Source organism: Sinohyriopsis cumingii, unplaced genomic scaffold (genome assembly GCF_028554795.1).
Source record: "Sinohyriopsis cumingii isolate HCF-2022 unplaced genomic scaffold, ASM2855479v2 utg002052l, whole genome shotgun sequence".
In the NCBI taxonomy this organism is placed as follows: domain Eukaryota; kingdom Metazoa; phylum Mollusca; class Bivalvia; order Unionida; family Unionidae; genus Sinohyriopsis; species Sinohyriopsis cumingii.
The window spans coordinates 158,326-185,935 of record NW_028316115.1 but is presented as its reverse complement, the minus strand read 5'-3'; the positions used below and the strand labels follow the sequence as shown (position 1 = coordinate 185,935).

The window sequence follows — 27,610 nt, the reverse complement described above, 5'->3', positions numbered from 1 at the left end:
AGGGGTTAACCATAAGGCTGCATATCACATTTCGTTGAAATCTAACAAACCTTGGGAAAGTGAAGCCGATGAAAGCGAAGTCAGTAGGACAGGATAACAACTGTCAGTTATGTCGTAGAATGCTGGAAATCCAACTCATGGAAGGCATCATAAAGATGCATTATAAATTTGGTTTAGACCCAACAAAACCCATTAAAGGTATCACGCTCAAAACAACATTGAGTGACCTTCGTCGGTAAAGAATGTCACTTTCGCAAAGACAGGACATGTGATATGTGTCTTTTGATGGTATTATGCACAAAAGAAAGATAATAGTTTTGGTAAAGAAAACAAACTTGATGATATGGATATTAACAGCTTTTATATATATGTTATTTAAGATATATATTACTCAATAAAGGTTACAAAGGTGCTAGATATTTCCAGAGACATCTATAACACAACCAACCAGACAACGGGCTGAAGTGTCACCACTAGGTTTACTACCGTATGAAGTTTACGTCCCTGACCCATTAGCTACCGCATAAAGGGACACTTACGTGAACTGATCACCTTATTGGCATCCTCACTTGAAAATGTTGCATGTCTGTCGAATCTCAAGGATTGCGTATAAGACACAAAGAGTCTGGAAAACAATCACGCTCACTCTCACATCCTGAATTTTCTCCAACATACTTAATGATGTCTGTCATGAACTTTTACCCTGATGTCTATCCTAACTCCCTCTCTCTCTCTCTCTCTCTCCTCTTTCTTTCTCTCTCTCTCTCTCTCTCTGGTAAATTGCAAAGTCTGAGCAATTGGATTCCTAAAACAACATAGACAGGCCGAGATGTTACGTTTATTTGGAATCGGGTTAACTTCCCTCAAGCTACCCCCCACCCCCACCCCGGCTTTTCCCCAGCTTGCTGATGAGGGTGTTAAGCAACTTTGTGTTTAGATGCCTCTGATACATCAATGAATACACACTTTATAGCCAAAAACTATATTTTAAAAATGTAGAAGAAGCAATGGTGGTTAGTGGCAGACCACTCCTGCATCCTCGTGATGAAAGCAGTTTTCCCTCCCCCATCCTCCATGTTGGCAGTCCTCTAGGTTTGTCTCATTTCCTTTACATCGCACCTCGTCCAGCCAAATGCGTCCTGAGCCTTGACCGAATGTAGCTCCAACTGTTGCCTTGCCATACCTGATAAAGACACGATTGTATCAGTAAAATTTATTTTCAAAATTATTTGTGAATTAATTCTTTGATTATTCTTAAGGTGCTGAAAAGCAAATGTTCATCGTTGTGTACCTCTCTGAATCTGCGTTAAAACTGCATTCACAATCAGAGGAGTAAAATACTCTAGATGTATTGTGTTAAATTGACAACTCCTATCCAGAAGCCCGATTTCAGAAGTAATTATTCCGACGCTTAACCTTGACAAAAAGACCACAAAAAAGCATCTCTGATCACGAAAACGTAATACGAAATGTGTAATATTACTTGTTTAATTGTTACTTACGTAAAACCCAGCATTCGACAGGCAACTGTGGCATCTTGGTCGTCCCATCCATCATCGCAGACAGTGCCCCAGTATCCATGGTGGAAGATTTCAAGCCTCCCTTTATTAGCTAAATCTCCACCCTTCAACCTTAAATCGGTATCTATATGGAAAAATATTCATGTACCTCCAAAACAGTTTGAAAATAGCTAAAATAGACGCATAAACTGAAAGATAAACGATAAACAAGGAGAAAATTAATATAGAAAGGTTGTGTTTTGAAGATATTTTGGGGGTAATTATACTATGTATTCTTTAGCACCGACGTTTACATTTAAAATTAAGTCGACACTTTTTTTTTATATAGTCACCGCCAGGGCCGGCGCTACCATATAGGCAAACTAGGCAGCCGCCTAGGGCGCTGATTTCAGGGGGGCGCATTTTTTTCTTTTTTATTGTTTATAAATTTGGAAATTGATATTTTCAGGGGGGTGGGTGGGCGCCAGAATCTAACCTTGCCTAGGGCGCCAAATAGTCTGGCCGGGTCTGGCGCCGTCCTGGTCACGGCTAAGTGCTCTTATCAAGATATATTCTGTACTGTCAAGTTTCCTGTAGATATGTCCAATTAAGGTCATTACAGGACCATAAACTTCGACTATATTTAAAGAAAATATTTGTATGCTACATTCATACGGAATGGACATCATGCATTAATAAAAAGTATACTGAACATACTTGCTAATTCTCTGCAGAGAATTCCAACATCCTCATCATGAGTACAGTCAGTTTCCCCCCATTCGCTATGTCTGCAAGCCCTTATATTTGTTTCATTTCCCGTACAATTAACGTTATCCAGCCAAATAGTTCCACTTCCTGCACGAGCCATGCGGGTATATCCATTCCTAGAGAAAAATGACAACATCATATTTGCAGGGGACTCGAAAACAATGGCTGTGACTCGTCAAACAAGCGAGAGCTTTTATGACGTAAGCAAACATAATTGTGTCCTAATTCAGGTTTCAAGAAGACCACAAAATCTAAAGGTTGAATGTTATTTTATCATACGTGTCGGTCGATAGGGTCAAATGAAACTAATTAAAGAATGTATTATGCATATGCATAGAAAATTTACACTAAAATACAAACGATCACACAACAGAAACTTCAAACGAGCTAGAAAGAAGTGGGAAGACATGCAGATAAAATCAAATACTTTTTTATCAGAGATATTAATGTCTGACCTGGCAGAGGCCATAACCATGGATCCAGGGTCTGAATCCAGAAAGTTTTTTGCTTTCTGGTAATGATTGATATATTCAAAAGGTTTCATGAACGCGTCTAAAATATTCCACACGTTAAACGGATGAAAAAAGCTGCAGTAATTTTAGACGTATCCTTCTTTGCTTTACTATCTAAATTTGAGACTCTACAGTATTGTAAGCGATACACTTTCTACTTGTAGTTTTAATGTGTAATTTCTTCAGATTATCTTTGGTGGTTTGAATCTATCATGAATGGTGGTCTCTTTGATGATAACTCTGATAATGATATAAAAAGGGCAAGAGATACACTCCGATAATGACATAAATGCTTTATGACAACTTTCAGAAAATGACACAAATGCGGTAACTCCGATAATTACACTAATGCGGTACGACAACACTCCGATAAAGACGTAAATGCTGTACGACAACTCACCGAAAAATGACATAAATGCGGTATGACAACACTCCGATAGTGACATAAATACGGTACAAGACGTACCATGAGCACGAAAATGAGAAAATAATTTAAAATGTTGAATTACTATGATTTGGACCTCAAATGTTTAGGCCTGGATATAGGATGCCGTATACCACATATGTATAATATCTGTTAAATGTTTATGTCATTTCGATGCCTTGTAACTGTATACATATACCATAAAAAATAGAGATGAAATAAAGCGGAATGAAGAATATATGTACTTAAGGATAACTAGTACAAGGAGGTGAGGATGAAATATAAGTATCTTTATTAAGTATTAATATGATGATGGCATTTACACACATTTACTAGTGAGAGAGATTTTATGAACCCCTTGCTAAGTCCAAAGAACTAAAAATCATAGCTGAATATACATGCAATCCAAAACGTTTCCAATTATTAGATTGGACGCTACCTACGCAAGTATCAGAGTTAGTGCAGTACTCATAAATGGATCAACTGAGCTCATATGGGCTGAAATCGACTTATGGCAAAGTTTACATAAGTTTATAGATTTCTTCGCTATTATTATTCAGATTTCCCTACAAAGGCGTATGTCTTGGATAGCGTGAACTATGCAGCAGAACATGCAATGGTCAATACTGAAAATATACATTTGTTCGCGTTATATGTAGATCTAGGTGCACGACAATGTCTTAAATGTGTTATCGGAGTAAGGTCGCGTAATTACCTTTACCAACCATGCGGATCTGTTCGCGAGTATTATTGAGCGTTGCGAAAAATCAACCAACCTATGATTATAGAAATACCTGATAACGACAACGCTGCTGAAAATGGTATATAGGTCAATTAAATAATAGCCAGATAAGAGCGATATCAGTTTCTGATCCTGCTAAAGTAAAAACAATAACACAAACATTTATAAATTAGACACTAATTTCACTATATGTAAGCATGCCAACTGTGATTCAACAAAGGCAACTCTCGAAAATGTAAGATAAAAATATCAAGCTGTATGAGGTAATGGCACCCTAGTATTATATTAAGAATCCTACAAGGGTCAAGCTGGTTGAAATAGCACAGGTCACTGATGATGAACAAGAGCGTCGTCGCTGTATCACGCATACCATAGCTACTGAGGCTGCATCAATAGCACGACAACAGCAAGTAACTAACTTTGAGTTTATAAAGCGTCGAGGTGATTTACAAGATTTTAGGACAATTATCTAGACTGAATACGAGGCAGGTAAAGATGCAGTAAAATTTCTTTCAAAGATGCGTTCATAAATCTCTCGATGTTACAGGGTACGGCACCTCCACGGCTACAATGGAAATTCTTCTGCATGTACATTTGATTATGCCGCTTAACCGTGATGATGCCGATAAAATTACCCGTGGATTTATAGCGGTGCTCGTGTGATCCTAAACCGTAAATATACTGAGACCATTAATGCTTAATCGACAAAGCATTTGCATGGATTCTTGAGACTTAAAAAAATACAATAGTGAAGGATCTGGATGGACTTTATATTGGTCCAAGTTCAACTGCATACCTTCCCGTTATTTTTTTCCGCGGTACCAGTTGCATTCCAACACCAACGTATGTTCGCGACAAGCAGTAGAAAACGTCTACGAGAAACCCCGCTCGAGACAATATAGATCAGCAAGGATAATACTAGAAATATGTAAATGATGATTTAGAACTCCCTGTACAAGTTGCTAAAACCTTACTCAATACGTTTGTCGTGTTGTTGTTGTTGTTGTTGTAGGGTTTAACACCATTTTCAGCACACGATAGGTTATACATGGCGGCCAGTATTAATGGTGGAGGAAGAACCCGGAAAACCCCCGGAAAGAACCACAGACCCAAGAGAAGCTACTGGCAAGCTTTCTCACATATCCACAATGGCCGAATCCGAGACTCGAACCCACGCAGACAGAGGTGAGATGGCAGTCACCCGTAACGGAGAGCGCTTTAGACTACTCGGTCACTCGGGATCCACTCAATACGTTTGAAGAACTTAATCTGGGTAGTATTGTTGATTTGTATGCTTGGAACATATACAAAACAAACAGTCATAAGGGCGGACCTATATCACGAAATGGTCTAGAGCCAGGGTAGCATTACTTATGGATAAAAAATAGTTTGCGTTTGTTTTTCCAGAGCAGTATGTAAGAAGGAAAGAAGTTTCCGTGTCGAAGTTACCTCAATATATTCGCCTACCAATAAGTTCTTTAACTTTTACTGCTGTCAAATCAGTGAAAAACCACAGTGTACAATAATAATAGAACCTGGCAGAAACCTTTTGAAATTAAGAAATATGAAAGTATCGTATGTAATTTACGCAGACTTCGAAAGTTTGAACGTTCCTGTGTACGATCCAGAGGTTCTAATAAATACTACGCAGGTTGCTGAACAGGAACTACGAGGGTTTTATTTCAGTTTGGTCAGATATGCTTACATGACTGAACCACCATTGCTGTATCGTGGACAGGACTTGGCTGAGCTGTAGTGTAATTCGCTCAATGTTACGCTGTTACGCATCCTTCGAAAGCTCTAATCGTCCGAGCACAAGATTATAACTATTATTGAAATTCAGCTGCCACCTATCGATGCATTTCATTCGTCGCTGTCTAGCGACGTTATTTCTGCCTATGATTGTAAACACGTAAACAATGTCTGGTCCGCGTTCATTTGTCAAAACCTGTTTCAGAACAGTAGTGTCGTAATGAAGTCATGCATGTGTATAAGCCTGACCCTGTCCTCTACTTTTCGTCACCGGAAAGGCTTGGGATGCACTTCTGTTAAAAACAAAAGTACAACTGAAGCTTTACACAGATATTGATCAGCATCTATTTATTTAATGAGGTATTCGTGGCGGTGTATAAATGGCTAGTCACCACTACACGAGAGCAAACAACTCAAACGTGATCAGACATGACCAAGCTGCCCCAAACAGTTGCATCATCAATCTTGACAAAACCAACTTATATAAAATGGTAATTATGCACCCATGCCGGTTGACGGGTTGCAGTGGATTGGCCCCACATTGTGGATACACAAAATAGATGTGGGTTCCAGAAGCAATGACAGCACCCAAGTCGTTTATGGCTTATTATCAATGTTTAAGCATTGATAAGTTGGGTGGCCCCTATACATGATTCATCAGTCTGACTCCAAATCAATGCACAAAGTTTAACTTGTGTTGCACGTATGAGAAACCTGCAGCATTATCTTCCAACAGGTAAGCGTGACTCCTAAATACATCGGATGCTTAAGATTAACTTAGTTTGCTTGGGTGTCGCTTTATATAAAAAAAGAACTCGGATTTGCTCACCACGGCCACGACATTGTGATATTGAACGGGATAAACTTCATCATTTCAGTCAGGAAAGCCAAGTGACGACGGAATCAATGCCTTTCACTATAAGAGATCTAAGCTAAAGGTGACGAAGCGTATCTATGTTGGTGAGTCCGTCTTGGATTTTTCGAAGATCTTGATGTACGAGTATTACTATGACAAGATGATACCTTTTACCAGGATCGTGTTAAGATGCTTTGCATTGATAAAAATTCACTTTTGATGCTTATCACCACTGATAATGCCTATGCGGATATAGCATTGGACATACTTGTAAACGAATCTAACACAAGTGATTTTTGAAAAGATCATTCGCTGTTTAGTAACACGAACACAACGATTTTTGGTATGTTCGAGGAAGTGAGGGAAGCTAATCGAAGAGTATGTCGGACAGTGTCCTAAAATGTTCTCGACTGTGTTCATACCGCATGACGCTAAGAACATCACAAAGGCAATAGGAGGCACACATGTAATTGTCGCGAAAGATCTCAAACTCAACATATATGCGGAACGTTATTCAGCAGCGACGCGAATTCGCACAATTATCATGCGGTCAAAGAAACATCGGGTGGGGTGTTGTGTTGCACTAATGTAAATTTGTCTCCGCTTGATACCAAGCGATTGAGTTTCCCTAATGGCATTGATACTTACGTCTACAGATTTTAATTCGAGAATAAGTCATAAACATTGACGGTAGTTCAGTGTCCGCGGAAACGACTTTGAATTCCTCTCGCATAAATATTCTACAAGCAGGCTTTGTGTCCCATGGATGGACTAGTGCTAAATGGCAACTTATTGGTTGCTTTGGAGAATCAATCCGGTCCGAGACTTCCAAGATATATAAGGAGCATTCCGAAACAGTAACACGACGTTGCCAGTCTTCTAACTTCGGTGCATACAGATACCGAACGAAATATTTCCAAGTGGGTCTAACGGTGATAGTTTGGTAGGTAACGGTGCCAGACTTCATTCTGAATTGCCTCAGCGGGTCTTCATCCGATCGTGCTTGTTATTTCATTATTTAGTGTGTGTGTGTGATTTGGATTTTTAACGTAGCTTTAACAATTTTTCAGTCATATAACTACGATGTATGCAGTGTAATAGTTTATAGTGATGGCTAGCACTGGGGCATCATGCCGCAGACATGTAGCATGATGTCCCACCCAGTCACATTATCCTGACACCAGGCCAACCAGTCCTAACATTAACCTCTTAATGCTGAGTGCCAAGCGAAGCATCTGTATGTACCATTTTTGTAAGTCTTTGATATGACTCGGCCGGGGATCAAACCAACGACCTCTCGCATCCGAGGAAGACGCTCTAACCACTGGAGCAGTACTCATTATTTATTACTTTTATTACTGATGGAATTCGTGTTACCCACTTGTGTGATCGCTATGGAGCGAGATCACTCACTCTCCAAGACCTCATCAATAATTTCTGGGAGTACTGATGTTCGCAAAACTGTTCCACAATAGCCTGGTCGCGATGAATATTAATATGTTAGCACGACCCATCACCTTATGTATTGTTAACATAGATGCAACTGCTCCGATATATTCTTACCCGGATCCACCTGTAACATCCAAAGCATGTTAAGGAACAATAATTTAAATACATTTAAGAAAGTCTGGGACACTTGCTGAATCAACGTATCTGCTTCCTTGTATCTACTGGTAACATCTATAATAGTTAACGCGTACTTGTAGGTGCGTTCTCGTACTCGACATGTGGGACATATCAGAGATCAGGTTGATGAATCTCGTTAAATATTTTCACATCAAACCACACACCGGAAATCTTCCTTGGAGCAGATAGGTAAAGTTGCCATAGTGCTTGTTTTTCTAACTTCTTTCTTTGTGGATGACCAATGGCGCGCTCACTAACTTTTCAATACCTCCTCGGACTGTGGTAGATTTTATCCATGTTAGACATATTAATGTGCTTTAACTCCAAGTCCAAATTACCTTCATACATTTTATGATGATTCATCTGGCGATTCTTACTGCAAATCAGAGTTGAGATCTATATCAGCACCTTGACGCGCACGAACATCACTTGATAATTGGTTCTTGAGATCATGTCGATAGCATGTAGTTTTATAATTGTTTCTCCGATCTTAGGCTGGTTGTTAGAATCAAGTCGTACATACAGCCTTATTCCTAGCCCGCAATACCACCACGTGTTTGAACCCTCTTTTATTTGCAGTGCATGTTGCTGAGCGTCATTTCACACTATATAAAAACGTGACTGTCAGCCAACAGTTGATGTTCAGATTTCACGAATGAGTAAATGACTGTGCTTTTCCATGTCATTGACGTCTCTGCACAAGCACAGCCCAAACCAACAAAACACAATGACTTGTTTTCAAACTCCGTTCGCGCATTAATCATTGGAATGCAAGATCACGGAGAACCCAACTGTATTGTGAGATGGTTATCTTGGGATCGATCGGTTGTACATAATTTGGTCGTCGGTACACAATCAAACAAATGCTATAATGTATTCAGGAATTTACTGTAGTGCTTTCGTCGTCACCAAGAAGCAAATCTCTACCATTTGTTTCTTTTCCACAGCAGGTGAAGCTCCTAGTTTGACGACCTTGATTTTAGTGAAGATAAACTTTTGTACGGCCAGGTGATGCTTGAACATATAGACAATTCCACGAGAATATTTTACCGAGTTCGAGATAAGAACACATACGTGTTCTTTGTAACACAACAATTAGTACACGTGCAAACGTGATCCAGGACAACTGAAATATGCTGATGACATTTAATGGGGATGACGCGCATGGAACTGTAAACATTCATCAGACTTGATATGCTTCTGCCTTCTCGTGGGATGAGTTTCGGAGGTCACCCAGGACCCTATAGTTTCCACACCATTGACTTGACTGGTGAGCCAAATTTTGCCAGTGATATCACAACAGAAGATGAGGGGCGATGCCGTAAAGATGCCCGGAACACAGGGAACTGATTTATAATGGTATAGCCGACCGCATGCATGTAAGAGATATGTTGCAATTGAGAGAAACTGCACTGTAAGATCTCACAGAGGACTTTGAACAAACTTTGCTCAATCATACGAATGAAACGCGGAAAAGCTATAGAAATTTGCTGGCACGCCACCGGCGATGGTGAGTCCTATTGCCAGGATAGCCCAAGCCATTGAACAGTTGCAGCCGCAAAAGGGTAGAGTTCAACAGGGCACCAAAGAACTTGACTAAGACATCGGAACGACACTTTAGTATCTTCCACAATCAGTACTACGAGTCAATGATAAAATAGATCCATAGAATTTTCATGAAGGAGGTCGTCAGTGGATCATTGACAACCCTCTAAATCCTCTTAATACATACCTCAGATATCAGTAGTACGTGTTGAACAAACCATCGAATATTGAAGACTTGGGGACAACGTAGGTTTACAAGGAAATTTGTGGGTTTACACATGCAACAGGCCCTCTGTTTGGCTTTTACCTTAGAATAATTACAACAGTTAAAGATAGTAACGTTGACGAGGACAATGAAACTTTGCACGCATTTATGCAACACGTAGATAACGAAAAACTCAGAAAACGAATTTGCGATCCTGAAACCTTGGCATCATACAAGCCTCAACCATCACACAAACCGAAACCATGAACCTTGCTTAGACATCGATGATGTATATAACGATTACAATGATGAATTCAGATACGATTCTTCTCGAAATCAATGATCAAATGCAGAGTGTTATCGCAAACCCACAACTGTGTGTTGCCTCGATCACCTCATAAACGGAGAGAACACTTCATTAACGAAGCAGGATTGTATGCGCATTTTTCTAGACCAATCACCGCATGAGAATTCCTAGTACTCGAGATTGCACAATCATCGTTGAGCGTTGTCCCTGTTTGCCTAATCGCGGACATTTCGGGGCTTCCTCGCGCCACCTGGGACGTTTTAGGACTTTCTTCAGGTGCATACGAGCCTTAAACAACAAATACTACGGTCAAATGGAGAAACACATTGGTGACCAGTAAATATTCACATTTTTGTGTACACGTACACGGAGGACCAATGAGCTGATGCCAAGAACTCCCAATGCTCCCGAGTATCTTCCATGTCATAATAGTTGGCTGAGACATATTCATTTTACACTTGCGGACCAGGATAGGCATATGTTGGACTAACGCGGAAAGACATTGACGATACAATTGTACATTCAAGATCGACCTAATATTTAAATACGATGACAGTTGTATATAGACGTGTGATATCAGTGTGTGTTTTCAACTCAAGTAAACCCGTTTAGGACATATTACGGCAATGGCTTTGGTGATGCATAGCAGGGATTGTTTACAGGTGAACAAAAGGTCTTGCAGCCCTGACATCGCGCGCTGCATCAACCGCTAAACAACGATTCGTTGATAGCATAAAACATTGATGAAAACTCAGGGATTGCAGGCAACTCAATCGATTCAAGATCGACTACGACAATTAGTGACTCAAGCACCACCAAGGACTTTTACACTACCATCGACACCAACAACAACGCCTGCTCCGGTTAATAAAATTATCAATGAAGCCGCTCAACAAGGTATAGCTGATTCAGCAATTACAAATTTGACAACTGGAAGTGGAATGCTGTTGTCACGCAAAATGCATTATTAAAAACAAATAATGTGTAAGTGAAAATGGCAAAAATCCACTGACCCGTCTATGAGGTATCACAATGACTCACCCGTTAACGCAGATCATAAATTGTGCGCCATGCGACAGGCTGTAGGCCGTGCAAAGAGCCCCCAACACACGACGCTCTAAATGCTATAGAGAATATAACATTTTCTGTTTTTAATTTTATCCCTGGATTTCAGCTATTTCGATTTCAATATTTCGGAGGCTCATTAATGTTTTCGTTTGCTAGTTTCCTCAGTCACATATTTAGGTTTTGCAGTGAGATTTGCAATGTTATTTTCGAAGCCAAACATGCTGTGATGTTAAGGCGTAAAGGTACTAGCAAAGATGTAATTTGACATTACACTTTATTTTCCTGCTGGCTAAGTTGCATTTTCTCGCACACAACATAGACTTTAAGTCCGATATTACTAATCAGAGGCAATTTACATGGCAAATACGTTCCCAACATGGTCTCAACGCACCAATACACATGTTCGTGTCGTTTCAAGATTCAAGTCTGGCTAACAATAAAGACCGTAGTGCGATATTTGATCAGCTAGGAGTGTTTGACGTTTCTTTGTTGTTAACCGATAATCAGAAACCCATCGAAAGTATTTTGCTTAGGTTCGCAGACAGTCAAGTCTCATGTGCATATCACAGGTTATGATAGTGCACGGACCCTGCTCGAAACATTGACAGGAGTCTGCAAATTTCCCTTAATGGGCCAATAGAAACCCGTGCCATAGTAACTGAACATGTACCGTTTTCTAATAATATTTTTCTATCACACTATTAAGTTAAATTTGGTCTTTGCCCAAAGCAGCTAGGGAAACAAAATAACACAATGCAATGCGGATTTGACTGAGTGTACCAGGCGGGTTGTTGTTGATCTCGAACCTGGCAAGCTTGTCATTTTTAAAGAGTAATTTAGAAAACTTAAAATGTGTAAAGTGAATATAATATTTTAAAGCCGTTATGTCCCGTCACGATAAATCTGGCCGAAATAAATGAAATCGAAGGAATCAGATAGACTCGTATGTCGATTTTCTTACAAAATACTACGTTGATGCAAATATGTTATGGAAAGTTAAAAAGTATGACTGGTGACTTCATTATCAATGGAAACCTAATTCAATGGTTCAAGATTATGATGATGCAGTGAAAACTACTTTCTGGATATTAAAAAAATCAGTGATATCAAGGTGGTGACTGACAATTCTAAACTAATACATAAATATATAAACGTTGATGGATTAAACTTTGAAATATTTACTGTAGCACATTTAGTTATCAATCGGTTTCATTCCAATTGTGACTTTAGACTCGTTACTAATAGACCGGGATATTGTATCTTTATCGTGTTCGCGTCAATTACCACATGGGGGGGGGGGGATTTGTATTAAATTAGTACAGCAAAGACATCAATAGATTATCCTATGATGAAGTCAAAATTTTGAAATATAGAAATTCTATATAAAGGTCAGGTTCCGATAACAACTCATCTAAAACTCATTTATTCTCGCTTAAGATTGACAAGTTTGAAAGAATATAGATGATGAGACAAATGAAAATGAAGCTTTATTAATGCTTTTGGTGTTAGTGTTTAAGATTTAAATTTATTATTAAATATAAGTGACGGAATCTGACGCGGTCATGATGTTACAGAATTTACAAACGGAGTGTTGGATCGGCTGATTAGTAATAAGCTTATTCCACTTGACGACGAATAAATGCTTCAAAATTATTCATTACAAAACCCTCAAGTATAAAGTTGCTAAGAACCAAATAGAAATCGACGTTTGGAGCCACCACGATGCACAAATAACACCTCGAATCCTGCATGGAATCATTGCATTAGCACGTGAAAACTTTCAATCGATGACTGCACCACTAAGTATGAAAGCAGTCTGGTATTGTTTTTATAACGATGAAATAGAGCTCATCGACCAATCTACCCCGACTGCATTCAACGTTGATTATGTTGCACCAACACTGATTCAACCAACAAGAGACAAATCTCGAGTGTTATTTACCAAGGACCTTGTTTTCTGTTTAAAAGGTTTTGGACGAAGACGAGTAAGATTGTTTCAGACATCACTTAGGCAAACTGAGTATGTTTCGATCTGAACGTAATACCAAACCACAATAACGCAACACTGCTTAAATATTCAAATATTCCCCAGGTATGTAAGTTGTATGACTGTATGCCAGTTGTAGAAATAAAAAGAAAGAAATTGGTGGGATGTTCATGTTGCACCTGAAGATTGAAAACATGTCTAGCAATTTGCTATCACATTATTAATGGAATTAATATGATCGACCCTCAATGTTACCGACGCCAGAAAATGATCGAAGTGGAACATTAGCTGCTATATAAAATCTCCAAGAGAACTGCACTACTCGTAAAATACAAGCGAATGTGTGTGGTTGTAGATGCCATTTGGGTAATTGACGCTGCAGCCACCATTGGTGTGTGTGTGTGTGTGTGTGTGTGTGTGTCTGTCTGTTTGTGTGTGTATTTGAAGGGATCATGACTCCCTAAACTATTTTAGGCACACCAAACAGACCCGTTTTTGCAGCCATATCATATCAATAGTAACCGGTGTTACTAGCAGTGCTGGTAAAATATTCTGTTTACAGCAGCATTCTCAAATACACGTCTGTTCAGAAATGGAAAACCACTGGCGACTCCAAGTAAAGATATGGAAACGGGGAGAGCCAAAACAGGTTGTGAAATTCGAGTAAAAGTTTTTATCTTTTCAAATGCACTTTTCAAATCTTCTACCCACATGACCATCCTCTTGCATGGCCACCTGTTGGTAACTTTCACGCGTGGGGTGCAACGTGTATACATTGTCAAAGGGAGTTGATGGTTTTGCTCAGTAGCATGAATCTAAAACTGCTATTGTCATACTACTCAAATAAAAACAACACATTTATCTACTGATATAATGAAAATTGCTCGATACATACAACATTAGAAGTGATAACATATCATTTTTTTATTACTAGTAGAAAAATGAAAAACAATTGAATAAAAAACATTTTTGGACAATTTAAAAACGTCGAGTCCTCTCTTTGGTTTTTCATTTGAATTATTTGTTTATGAAAATAAAAACTAATTTCATATTTCCTAATTTTAAAATTGGAAATTATAAAAGTTTGCCATCTTAAAAACTTTGTACAATAATAGTAATAATTCAACATTAATTCTGAAATGAAAAATATGTTACAGGAAACTTTGGATTCATCGTTGGATACTGGCAGCCATATCTGAAACGTTCTAATTATGAAACTTAGTATACTAGTGGTTGATAAATTTATTATATTAGATCAAGTATACATATTGAAAGGAACATAAAGCTGCCTATCTCTAAAAAATTTATGTTGTACCAATAAATAAAAAGAGTTTGTATTTAGCTAGGGTATCTAGTGTAGTTTCACTTCTTCTATCAAAGAAACACGTTGGTTCACAAGATGCACTGCTGCACATACTCAAAATGTCGCATTCAGAGAAGAAAGCTTAAAGAAATTTGGTTCATGTACACACCGGGCGATGAACTTTTCTATATCAGTACACTGCTGACTTCCATTAATGTGGCTTGTGATGGATTATTACATTATATCTTTTTGTGTAAGCATGAGAAAAATAGCCAAATAAAGGAACTACCCTTCTAATTAAAGAAAAAAAAAGCCCCAAAACATCCAGATGCCTAACAACAAATCTAATAAATGTCTATAAGACACATGGGTGGAGGTGTGGACAATGTCTATACATTTCCATTCCATCAAAATATGTTAGCGGAAAGTAATGTTTCATGTTGTTAAGCGAGAAGTGTGGATATATGCATGGTCGTTTCTACAAATTTTGTGTGTGTGTGTGGTGTGTGTGTGTGTGTGTGCATGGTCTCTTCGACATTTATACATTTGGCATGATTTGGGGTGAGAAGTAGTAGATATGCGTAGAGTTGATTCTTTGAATATAGACTTACTATTACTTTACCTATAGTCCAACATTCGGCATGCTACTGTCGCCTCTGTAGTACCAAAGGAATCATCGCATACTGTGCCCCAAGTTCCATTGTGGAAGACCTCAAAGAGTTCGAAATGTAACCTAACATCAGGACCTAATGACACCAATATATTATATAAATACAGTCAATTAGATTTCAATGTTGTTGCAAGTCTATGAGTTTAAAATAAGTAACAGAAAAAGTGAGAGACAACAAGTTTTGTAAATTTAACAAATAATTCATTTCCCTATAATACAATGTGAAAATGGGAAAAAAAGAACTTATGGTTTTGCTAATTACATCCAAAAATAATTAAAGAACTAGATCAGATACAAGTCCTAGTAATTTAAAGTCCTGAATAAAACTCAGCACAGTTCCCTAAGAGATCCAAAACTGAAGGCAATGATGTTTCTGTTATAGCTTATGGAGTGCTGATGCGTCAACATTCTTTTCTTGAATGGCAGTAATATAATTCCAGGTTTGAAACTGCTCTAAATTACAGTGAACGTCTTTATCCAAGAATTCTATTAAAGCACTTTTATATTTCCAGAGAAAATCATCACTTGGATTCAATAATTTGAAAAAATGAAATTCAGCCCAAACTGGTCACAATATAATACAAATTGTACGTGATAGATATTAAAGCATGAATGAACAAATCCTCACAACCACAATAGTATGTGGCTATCTACTTGACCTCAAGTTACAATTAGCATCTTCTAAAACAAAAGCATTACCTAATGGAATATAACCTTCTAGAATGATCTAGTAAGCCTTGTTTACTTACAACACAATACCTGTAAAATTCACTAGGGAAATTCTAAAATCCGACCCAAATAAACATATTTACTCTTTCTTGTTTGCCTAAATAATAATCGTGATATTAAGCTCATACATAGAGTGAATAATTTAGCTATGTATTAGTTGTTGAAATAAAATGAAATAATTTTTGTTAAAATAAAAGTCAATCAAGTCAAGCAGAAATAAATCAACTTTGGGACTAGGCCAAGTCCATCATACAATATTACATTACAATAGCATGTAAAACATGTCTCTTCTAGAACTGACAAATAAATAACCAAATTAAATATACATAACGATGGGTAGTATTAATTATAACAGAAAATGTGGGCGTGGAGTGGGCGGAGGGACGCAATAAAATCATGAAATCTTTGGAGATATTACCAATAACCCGATGACTATCATATTTGTTGAAATTTCACTGGTTGGAAACAAATGCACTTCACCTCAATATAAGAGCTGTCAAGTTTAGTTTTCAAGGTGTCTTTTTCCCCCGCAGCCATGTGCAAAAGGGACGATATGGAGAAAGTACAGATTACCCCATGGAGTTGTATAGATTGTGTTAATTAATTAATCTTCGCGTGCAGTGATGTTATTATTATTATTATTATTATTATTATTATTGTTATTATATTACTAAAAATTTTATTATTATTATTATATCATTGTTGTTATTATTGTTATTATTATTGTTATTATTATTGTTATTATTATTATTATTATTATTATTATTAATTCCTTATGTGTTTAATTAATTAATTAATTAATTTATTTCGTATTTAAAATCTATTTTTTCACGTAATCTTTCTTACGGTAAACAGTACTATGCGATTTTGCATCCATAAACACATGTTAACTATACAGTCATTTAAAATACCGCCATCGCTTATTGCCAACAAATTAAACGCAGATCTCCAGATTATTTATTTCCACTGTTTAACTGTCATCTTCTATTCTAAAATGTGGACCAACGAAAACTATTTTCTATACAAACTGCATTGGTTAGAGGATAAATCGTTTTCTCCAGACTTTTGTGTCGTCCTGTAATTTGTTTGTTCAAATAGTAATTGCGTTTCATGTATTTCGCTAAACATCATTATGCTGAAAAGAAACTTGATATGTGGAAAAATATAAATTATTGAAAATCTGATGCGAATCGTGATATGTGGAAAAATATAAATAATTGAAAATATGATGCGAAACATGAACACTAATGGCAGGAAGACCCTGGTTAAACAAACGTTTCGCATTAAATTTTCATATTAAACATGGTGCATGGATTTCGTTATTGATTTTGATATTCGATCGCATAAGAAAGAAAAATGTTTCCTGGATGACGAACTCTAAAACCACACAATGGTTAAATTTTTAATGTAACTTAGAACGACATCGGCTTCTGCAACTTCGTTTACTCATGTTTTAATTTCATTTTCTTGCTTCTATATTTTTTCTATATGTGTCTAATACAATAAAGTTGATCTGGATTGATCTGTATTGCGTAGCCGAGGCTACGGTAATAAGCATTTTTAAAGTTATATAAAGAATTCTGCGTCCCTTATTGAACTATTGGCTGCTATTTCAAAGTCCTATAGACCATTCTGCGTCATTTGTTGAACTACAGACTATTATTTAAAAGTTGTACAGAACGTTCTGTAGTTTGTTGAACTGCTTAATATTGTTACAATCTTATCACAGTATTGTTTGCTACACGGCTAGCTTCTCTGCAACTCTCAAATAGACAAATACAAAAACATCTCTGCGTCTAGTTCTTGCTTTGCCATGGCTACTCGTCTTCATATATTTATTACAATGAAACAATACGTTTAAAATGTCTTTTTCAGAGTTTTCTAGCTTGACAAAAAACGTATCTAGTTTTCCTTTTGATATTTTAGTTTACTGGATATAAAAAAACATGATTCTTCAGTTCGCATTCGTTTATCTGCATCGGCTAAACTTCTCTCAACCGTTTTAAACTATAGATGCTGAGTGTTGTTTTTCCCGCCTTTGCTCGAGTGATTTCAAGCTTTGAAGATTTTAGTAAAATAACTCTTGTTGATGTTTATTTTGTACATGACCCGTTAGATTCCACGTGTCTCTTGTACAGTCTGAACACAATGGGTAGTGTGATGACATGAAAATTATTTGAATATATCTAAAAAATATCCTTGCAAAGTTAAAAAAAAAATTATTTACTAAATCACTAAAGCTACACAGTCTAAATTTTAATAAAGGTTATTGTTATTCTTACTAAATCGTACACATATGCTTCACTGAAAGCTTACTAAAAAGTCAAAAACTATAACTTTAATTTACTCGAGTGCTGCATATTACTAAAATTGTTTCCAAATAAATGTTACCTGGAAACGAGCAGTGTAGGGCAGATATTTAGATCGTTTCGTTTTAAAGCCATTTTGAGAAATCTTTAAAATCACTTGGAGGACGTTTTACCTACAAATAATTGCACACAAATTCAAAATCTGTAATAATATACGAATGAGATGTACATAATGGGTGTTACAAGTAAGTAATGTAGGTACCATGCATAATAGCATACCACAAATTAGAAAAACTGCGGTAGTCGAATGTGGAAGTGCATGTACATATTCGTTCGATAAATCCACATATAAAAATGGCGGAATAGAATGATGAATGAAATATTTTGTGCTGTCAATATTTATATTGAAATCGATCAGAGTATACAAACCAGAAGATTTCTTTAGCAAAGAAAACTTAAAACAATCAATCAATAACTTTTCACTGACAACTATTGCAGAAATTTCTGCTGTTTAAATACATGCACTCGATCAGCTATCTATCAAGGGTAAGTTGAGGCCACTGTCTTTAACTGATATTTTTTCAGAACAGAATGGAATTTCAAAATTTAATTGTTCAACTAATTTCAAGTAAATAATCACAAAATCGAAAGAATACGCTGTTAAATGCTCTTTTCTATGACCTCATCCCTTTGCTTGAATAAAACATTACAAATAGTACGATGTGGGTGTTTGACAATGTTCAGAACCACTAGGGGTTAGCTCATACATAAAATAACCTAAGTGAAAACCGTCACTGCTTGCAGAAACGTGCAAACTGTGACAACACATTATTCTTCTGTGTAGTTGAATCAATTTAAACCCCAGCAAAAATTCATCATAAATACGTACGATCAAAACAAAATTAACACCTGTTGGTTTAATACATATGAGTAGATATACAACATTGATAAAGCAGGGAATGTATTCAATACCTCTGTCTTGCATGTATGTTATGGACCAGTTATCATTAAAATATTTTTCCATACAAAGTAAGATAAAAAAAACACATATAAACACATTCCACCCGCATAGTGTGCGTTCCCAAAATCGATTCTTGATGAGCACAAGCCGATTGTTTATAGAGGTGCCGATCCATTTATAGATGTTTTACTGTACACTTGTCAACTCCAACATATGATGATTTTTAGAGATATGTTAATAATGCCATGGAATATTTAGACGTAAACAAACTCGGTGACTTCATGACTATTAGGTCAAAAAGATTTCAATGATGCTGGGTCACGGCGGGGGAGGGGTGGAGGCGAGAGCTCTAAAGTGGTCGCCATTACCGATCACTGTCATTTGACTTCCGTCCACGTGGGTTCCATTTGCGGTATGTAGGTATGTGTAAAAGCTTGCCAGTAGCTTCCAGTGGGTCGGTGGTTTTTACTGGGGGTTTCACGGGTTCTTCCTCCACTAGTTATACTAACCGCTTGTATAGCCTATTATGTGCGGACAAATGGCCTTAAAAACCCAAAACAAATAAAAGGCGATGTGTGTCATGTATGAATAGTTCAGGATTGTGTGCTTGAAACAGTACAATGTTGACTTCGTACATTTTTACAGGGCACACGGATTAAGTTAACATGAGAGTTTAAATACAACAGGTCCAGAACTTGAACAATTTCATGGATTATGGCATGTGCATGATGATAAGATTTTCAAGGGGTTTTGCTGGGATGGAACTGCATCAATAATAAAAGAAATGTAAAATGGCAAACTTTCATTTATTCCTTTCAAACATTTTTGAATTAAGAAAGGATACGAATATATATGTAGCTCATAACAGTGCAGGGGTGCCTAACGACCCATGAAGAGAATTATTTGGTTGGTTGGTTGGTTGGTTGTTGTTGTAGGGTTTAACGCCATTTTTCAGCATACGATAGGCTATATATGGCGACCAGTATAAACGTCAAAGAAGAAACCGGGAAAACCCCAGAAAGAACCACCGACCCAAGAGAAACTACTTGCAAGCTTTCTCACATACCCACATTGGTTGAACCCTAGACCTGAACCCACGCAGAGTGGCGAGATGGCAGTTATCCGTAACTCAGGTTATTGCAGTACGTCAATAATGTTTGAGTTGCTCTTTATAGACTGTACAATTTTTCTGGCCTGAAACTTGCATGTTTAAGTGGGGGGTGGGTGATGCTTTTGCCTTTTAAATTCTGAATTAGGTACTTTCGGCTGCTAGTGTTTGTTAATTTCTTTTTTTCTGTAATGTTTGCTTTTTCTTTCATTTATTCATGATGCATCCAAGTTTGTAAATTCCAACCACTTGTTTCCTAAACCATTTTGGGTTTGTCGCTGAGGCTGGCATAGTGTTGGGCACAATATAATAAGGATCTTCACGTTGACGAAAGTCTGCTGGTCTTAGATCAGCATACCGTTTGTAGATAGCACGTGGATCTCTCTTTTTGTTGTCTTTACTTGAATACATATTAGGATTAATATCCCTGATGTCCTTGACATTGTCTCCTGTTCATGGTTTTGTCTGCCTTTGATTGCGTTCAAGATACTTGAGGCTATTCATATCTTTCTTTAGTGTAACATCCCCTCATTTCATATTGAAGTTTCATACACTCACATCAATCCAAAAAGCAAAGAGTTGTTTAAACCATGTGGTAACAATGGGTTCAGTTGTCCATCCTCATTAGTTTTTCGCTATACAAGACCTTTTTCTTCGTCTGTGATCGGTTGACTCCGATTGGGTTTACTTTCTTTTAATTTCGATTTTGAATATTTTTGCTTAGCCCGAAGTGCTACCCTTGTTAATGCAAAATTTGCATCTGTTCCTCTCATGATTCTGCTTGCAAATTGCTTGATTTTAAAGTGGCCATCAATGCAGCTGAAAATGCTTCATAAGCTTTTTGGTTCAAACTGAGATTCGTCTTTTATCCTAACACTGAATGTAAAACCTGCCAGGTGCTGATCCAATTCAGATGGATGTATTTCGTGTAAAATTTTTAATACATCTTTTGACTGCTAGAATTCTGTCACTAGCCTTAATTGAAAAAGTGTCTTTTTTAAAGTGTTTGCTTTCTGCTTACTTTCTATAAATTTCAGAAAATCATGAGGCTCATGGTGTACAAATCTGTCTTCCCTAACAAGCTCACATTTGGACACAGAATTATCATTTTCATTTACAAATATCTCAGCCACTCTTCAATTAACTCACAGTTCAGTAGATTAAATGTAGCTTCATCATCTTGCTTCTTATCTGATGTCATTGTTTTCTTTTTTCCTTAGAGTCGCACAGTGTTTGATTTTTGCCAGAGGGAGAGACTTAACAGCAATGTTGACAGAGATGACAGTAGACGACATAGCGTGGAGCTCAATGATATTTATTTCCTAGCTTGAGTATGCTTGTATGTTTTTTTAAAAATAAAATATTAGTTTCTGTAAAAAAAAATCCTTACATGATAATCATTTTCTTGTTATTTGTTTCTTTTCAAATTTAATATTCCAAGAAATTCATATCCAAGTTTAGAGAGAATAATAGCTATAAAAATATGATCATTATTCGTATTCATACAGCATGGGCAAATCAAAATTAGATATACCAATAATATTGGTATATCAAGTTGCTTTATACCAACTCTACAAAGGCCATGTTATATATATTAATGAAGGAAACATTTAACTATTTACCCGATAGTGACTTATTAAAATGTTTTCAAGGAACGAGCATGAATTGTGTCAGCTGAATTGACACAACTGAAAATATATATTGTAATGGCTGTCAAACTTTGTTCAATAAACAGAGATCAAAAACCTTTTCATGAATTGACATTGTTTTTTGCATACAATCGTCGATTTACTTTCCACTATCTTTGTTGTTATTAGTCAGCTACATGCGCTGAGGGTAATGGTTTAATAATCCTCTATCTGATTTTTCAGTCTTTTTGTCTTGTTAAATTATGATCCAAAATGTGAACATTCAGATGAAATGCTAGCATGCTGAACACATCTAAGACAAAAAATTTGGTATTCTCTCTTATTCTCTCTCTCTCTCTCTCTCAATCATTTATTATGGTTGAGCACTCCATCTATTGGATAACAATGAACTGAATATTGTTTTCTTCATGACTTCTGAACACTACAATTTTTTGAGATACTTTGGTACCTCAAAATACATATGAAAAATATTATTTTATCATCAATTATAACTTTAATTATGCAAGAATATTTTTAAATTGTATTATAGAAATTAAATGTTTCTTGGCCATTTTTGTAGAATATGATATTGTATACAAATGGTTTATGTTCAACAGATGTAAATATGGGAATAGCGAGCAGCGCATAGCCAGCTACGAAACAGTGGAAAAAGTGTACTTAATATTACAAAAAACAGTTCAACATGTGGCCCATTATTAATATTTTCTTCACTACTGATCGACGCCTATGTTTAATTTATTTCAGTGGCGATGAATAGCGATGCACACGTACACGTTAATAAAAACGGAATAGACTGAATCCTGCCATGGTATATTGGATTTTACCTTAGTGATTTCTAAATTGCTCAACGTTTCGAGATTAAACTTTTGACTGTATTTACTTGTCCTTTCAAGGGTCCTTCTAATATTAATTTATTTGCCTTTCTGCTTTACTTCAATTGTTTTTGTAACACGAATATGTATTGTGTTGAGCTGCATATAACAATTATTCAAAGTTTCCGTTTTAGGAGCATAAAGAATTTATAGCTTTGAAGCAGGGAAGGGAGAAATATGTGAGAATACTTGTTAGATGTTTGCAGATAACACCAGCATCCTCGTAATGACCACAGTCATGCCGTCTCCATGCGTATTGGCAATTATCTAGCTTTGACTCGTGCCCTTGGCATTCTACGTTATCCAGCATGATGCGTCCTGAACCTTCACCGAAAGCAGCTAATCCTTTGGCCCTCCCATTGCTGTCGACAACAAGGAATATTTTTGTCAAGTCTGGTATAAAAATATCTACGGCTGCAACTAATGGAACAAATTACACACTTCAAGATACAAAACGAATTTTATTTGAAACGAATATCTAACATTCCATACATTGAAAGTGGTACACTTTAATCACATACTCCACCGCATTGAGTAAAGGAACAAAACAAAACCTACCTAAACCCTAGCATCCGGCAGACAACTGTGGCATCGTTATCATCCCATCCATCATCACACACTGTACCCCATTCTCCATCGTAAAGTATTTCAAGTCGTCCTTCAGAGGCATGAAGAGTATCGTTCTGAACAAGCCTTATTTGAAGCTCTGTTTTAAAATAAACCATTTATGAATAGTCCATTGGCAAGTACATGTTTATATTTTCGTACGTTCTATTTATGATAAAGAAATCAAAGCATGCATGAGTTGTTATCAGTTCCAGAGGGTATATTTTGACTTGATTATTTTGTTCTTTACCTTTTATGCAAATGTCATGGCAGTTTTATGCTCCTATTTTTAACTGTTTTCAAACTAGATTAATTCTAATCCATGTTTTTAGATTAGTGATAACAAAAACAGGACGATTGCAGCCGATCCATATAAGGCTTTACGATACTAAACGATGAAAACGCAGGAAATTCAAACGTAACGACACATCCATTTTGGTCAAAAATAATTACTGCGAATATCCATATTTATAAGAAGTAGGTAAGTTGTATGCTAATTCACGGTAATTCCATACACATATAATCAATTATTTACGATTGTAAGCACAACAATCGATCACCCAAAGTAGGTGAATACCAAAGCGGCCTTAATTTTTCTACATTTTGCGAAGTTCCCCAAATATCAAATTAATACACTTTTCTAAGCTTCATTATTAAACTATAAAACTTGTATTTATTTTCTAGGCCATCACCAATGCAAATTAGTCGTTAAAACACATACAAATTAATCAGTTTTGCATAAATGTGTTTGTATGGAGGACTAACGCCCAAAGATGTGGGCATAACAAAACGATTACAATATGAAGATAAAGGAAATTATATGTAAATATTTTTGATAATATATAATGCTGCTTATATGTAAATATTTTTGATCATATATAATGCTGCTTATATGTAAATATTTTTGATCATATATAATGCTGCTTATATGTAAATATTTTTGATAATATACAATGCTGCTTATATGTAATGGGTTAACAAGAAAAGCTCCTTATCCCTGCCAGACAACTCCGTTTATGTTCCAGGTAGCCTAGAAATTGCACACATGTTTATCAGATCAATATATACTACACCCAAGAATATTTGTTTACAGATAAACGATTAAACATTTTGACAACTACATTTTAAGATTTGACAGTGATTTCTCACCTAGAAGAAACAAGGCACAGTACCATAATCTTGTGGAAAAAGCATTCAATTCGAATAATAATAACACAGATATGAAATAATTTAATATCATTGCTAATAACGTTAAAAGTACGCCTCATTATCGAAGATGTTACAGGAATAACAAGCCAAATAGCTATTGAAGTAATATTTTAAAAAATGTAACTTATGTCGAACACAATTATGTATTGAAAAGCAAATTGGTCATTGGGGACTTTAACATTTTGCAACATTTATCCATGTCAGGTATAATTTCAATTGAATTATTTACCTGATTACCTAATCTCTAAAATTCGTTATCATAAACAATTATTTAAACACGTCTTTCAACAAAAAATTATTTTAGCTGTTCGTTTGCTTATTTAAAATTATACCAACCTTGATAAATTATTAATCAGTTAGTAATGGCATTTCTCTATCAAACACAGCGATAATGTTTACATTTGCGTATCGTACTCTTCCTTCATCTTTCCACATATGGAACGAATGTTTTTGGACATTTATCAATAAATGCTTTCTTTATTGGGCATTTTTAAAACAAGTGTTACGAGTCTATGTTCTTAAAATAAGTACCAGTAAAGAGTGAAAACACTAAGCTTTGTAAAATTTAACAAACAATTTATTTCCCTATAAAACAAAGTGAAAATGAAAAATAAGAAATTAGGTTTTCAAAGTTCCGAAGAGATTTAGAATTGAAGGCGATGACGTGTCTGTTGTGGTCTACGAAGTACTTATGTGTCAACAGTCTCTTGTTGAATCACACAGATATTGTTCCAGGTTTGAATTCAGTATAAATTACCATGAAAGTCTTTACCAAAGAATTTTATCAGAGCACTTTTGTATTTCCAGAGAAACGAATCACTAGTAATTTGAAGAAAATAAAGTTCAGCCCAAACTGGCCACAGCATAATATAACTTAAAGTGCCAGATATTAAAGCACGACTGGTACAATCCTCGCAGTCAACAGATACTATAGTTCTCTGCTTTATCCCAGGTCACAAAATAGCATTTTCTATATTGATATAGGTTAGAAATGTGTTCTAATTTGTTTAAAATAAAATGCTTCAATTTTAGCAATGTTTCCTTAGTTTATATATAATTTTCAAGAATGTCCTCAATTGCCCCATAAACGTTGGCAGAATAAAATTTAATATTGCATCATAGTGGAAATTGTTGCATCAGGCAACCAAGCCTGTACGTTGTCTTCCATACTTTAGATGACACTACTATGCCGGTATTTAATAGAATCATGAAGAACTTCACCGGTAATTCTCTTGATAATAACTGAAAAGTACAAGGCGCGCTCCATCGCCTTATTGCCTCTGACTTGAGCCCCATTTTTTCTTGCATGATTTCCAACTATGACATCTTCGAACGTCAATGCTCGGTTAAACCACTACAACTTGCCGAACCAGCAAAATGTTCAGTAATATATGAGTCCACTCAGTTAATAGTACCAGTTCTCACTGGAGTCAGCGCATTGAGATTAGGTTGATTTATCACTGGTAAAAGCCACATATAACCGCTGTGACCGGATAAACATTGTTGTATGAACGTTGTCGATGTAAGTCAACAACCCAGGAGGAGACGCGACGTTATCGTAATAAACGACTAGCCATGTTTGAGGTCTTCGCGTCTTGGATCCATTTCATATATGATCACTAATTCGTTATTGACGCCGCTGATAATTTTAACCTTGACACAAATGTGGGTGGAGAGGAAATGAATAATACCACGAGCTCGTGTATTATTAATGAAAACATCGTAGATTTGACGTGGGTTTTCTCGTTCAACGTACCATTTAGAATACAGGTAGTAGTATCAAACTAAAGATTTTGCCTTTTTCGTCGCATCTGTGTCCCTTCCACATGTCCTCGCCTCTACTCCCCATGGCAATTTAGCCTATAGGTGAACGTTACATGTTGATCACTTTTACTTTTTTCAACATATATAGGTCACGTGAGTGAGTCAGTTATGAAGGGTAGAGTCCTGACTAGATGGAAGTGCCCCAACGGGTTTCCAAAAAGAGGGCAGAATGCCAGCTTTTGCTACTATTCTGTGACTGTAGAAACAAATTCTGCAGTGTTTACTTATTCAGGCAAGCATATGGTAAATATAAATACACGCACTGCGATCCCCAGCGCAATGAATGAATATAATGTGGCAACTAATGTGTTTTGATCGATAATCAGTCTTGTGCGTGACTTATTTTATTTATTTTGACCTTGTGTGCATACAATTTGGTTCTTTTTTGTGTTCGTAACTAACTTATTTTCCTTTTCTGCGAGTACAGTCTGAAGCTGATTATGTTATCCACGATTGCTACCGAGTACAAATTACTGATCGTATTGAGACTGCTCCTTAGTACAGCAGCAGGCAATTCGGAATGGACGTGTATTCTTTAACGCAGTCACATCAACATTAATTTGCTATCACCACCAGAAACGCCGGTTACTATCTATATAGTTCCAACAATAACACCGATTGGTGCACCTACAATCTTTAATGATGTCGTGATTCCAGTCACAACAACACCAACAGCTGCTGCTTAGTCAATATAAACTACAACCAAACATGAGCGTTTGTATTACAGGATCAGCACGGTTGATACATCAGTGAATGGTAATTTACCACTGTAGAAACAATTATGGAGTTTTTTTGTACCTGGTGCTCCAGTCAACGCTTCGGCATTGTCACGTTCACGTGCGATAATTCCAAACTGGCCTCGTATTGGTTGTTATATATAAGGATGGTTCCAATGGTTGATTTCTATTCGACCCTTAACAAGAATAACTTTCAGTGTTTGCAAGGGTCTGCTTACACTATTTCTCCGCAGATATTCATCTACAAGTGGAACGAAATCTCCATCGATGTTTACATCCTTTGTTAGGTCATCCGAAACCCCGCCGGTAAATGCCGCAACCACAGCGCCACAGTCAGATTCC

At 36.6% G+C, this 27,610-nt stretch overlaps 1 protein-coding gene across 1 annotated transcript; it reads right to left on the bottom strand.

Annotated features, from left to right (window-relative positions):
• Nucleotides 1–342: 342 nt before the first annotated feature.
• On the bottom strand, nucleotides 343–23,617 carry LOC149771199 (neurotrypsin-like). Its single transcript, XM_089948742.1, has 6 exons — nucleotides 23,451–23,617; nucleotides 23,082–23,254; nucleotides 15,217–15,340; nucleotides 2,217–2,383; nucleotides 1,503–1,644; nucleotides 343–1,183 (listed from the first exon to the last, which is right to left on the bottom strand). The coding sequence occupies exons 1-6, from the start codon at nucleotides 23,615–23,617 to the stop codon at nucleotides 1,015–1,017; spliced, it is 942 nt and encodes a 313-aa protein (XP_089804868.1). The 3' UTR covers nucleotides 343–1,014.
• Between the last annotated feature and the right edge of the window lie 3,993 nt (nucleotides 23,618–27,610).

What these genes read in the sequence shown, in the direction of transcription:
- LOC149771199 (XM_089948742.1), bottom strand. Translation starts at nt 23,617, where the DNA reads ATGGTTTATTTTAAAACAGAGCTTCAAATAAGGCTTGTTCAGAACGAT. An exon ending in TATCTGCAAACATCTAACAA is followed by an intron (nt 15,341 to 23,081) that starts GTATTCTCACAT and finishes TGGTGTCATTAG; the next exon opens with GTCCTGATGTTAGGTTACAT. An exon ending in TGTCGAATGCTGGGTTTTAC is followed by an intron (nt 1,184 to 1,502) that starts GTAAGTAACAAT and finishes TGTCTTTATCAG; the next exon opens with GTATGGCAAGGCAACAGTTG.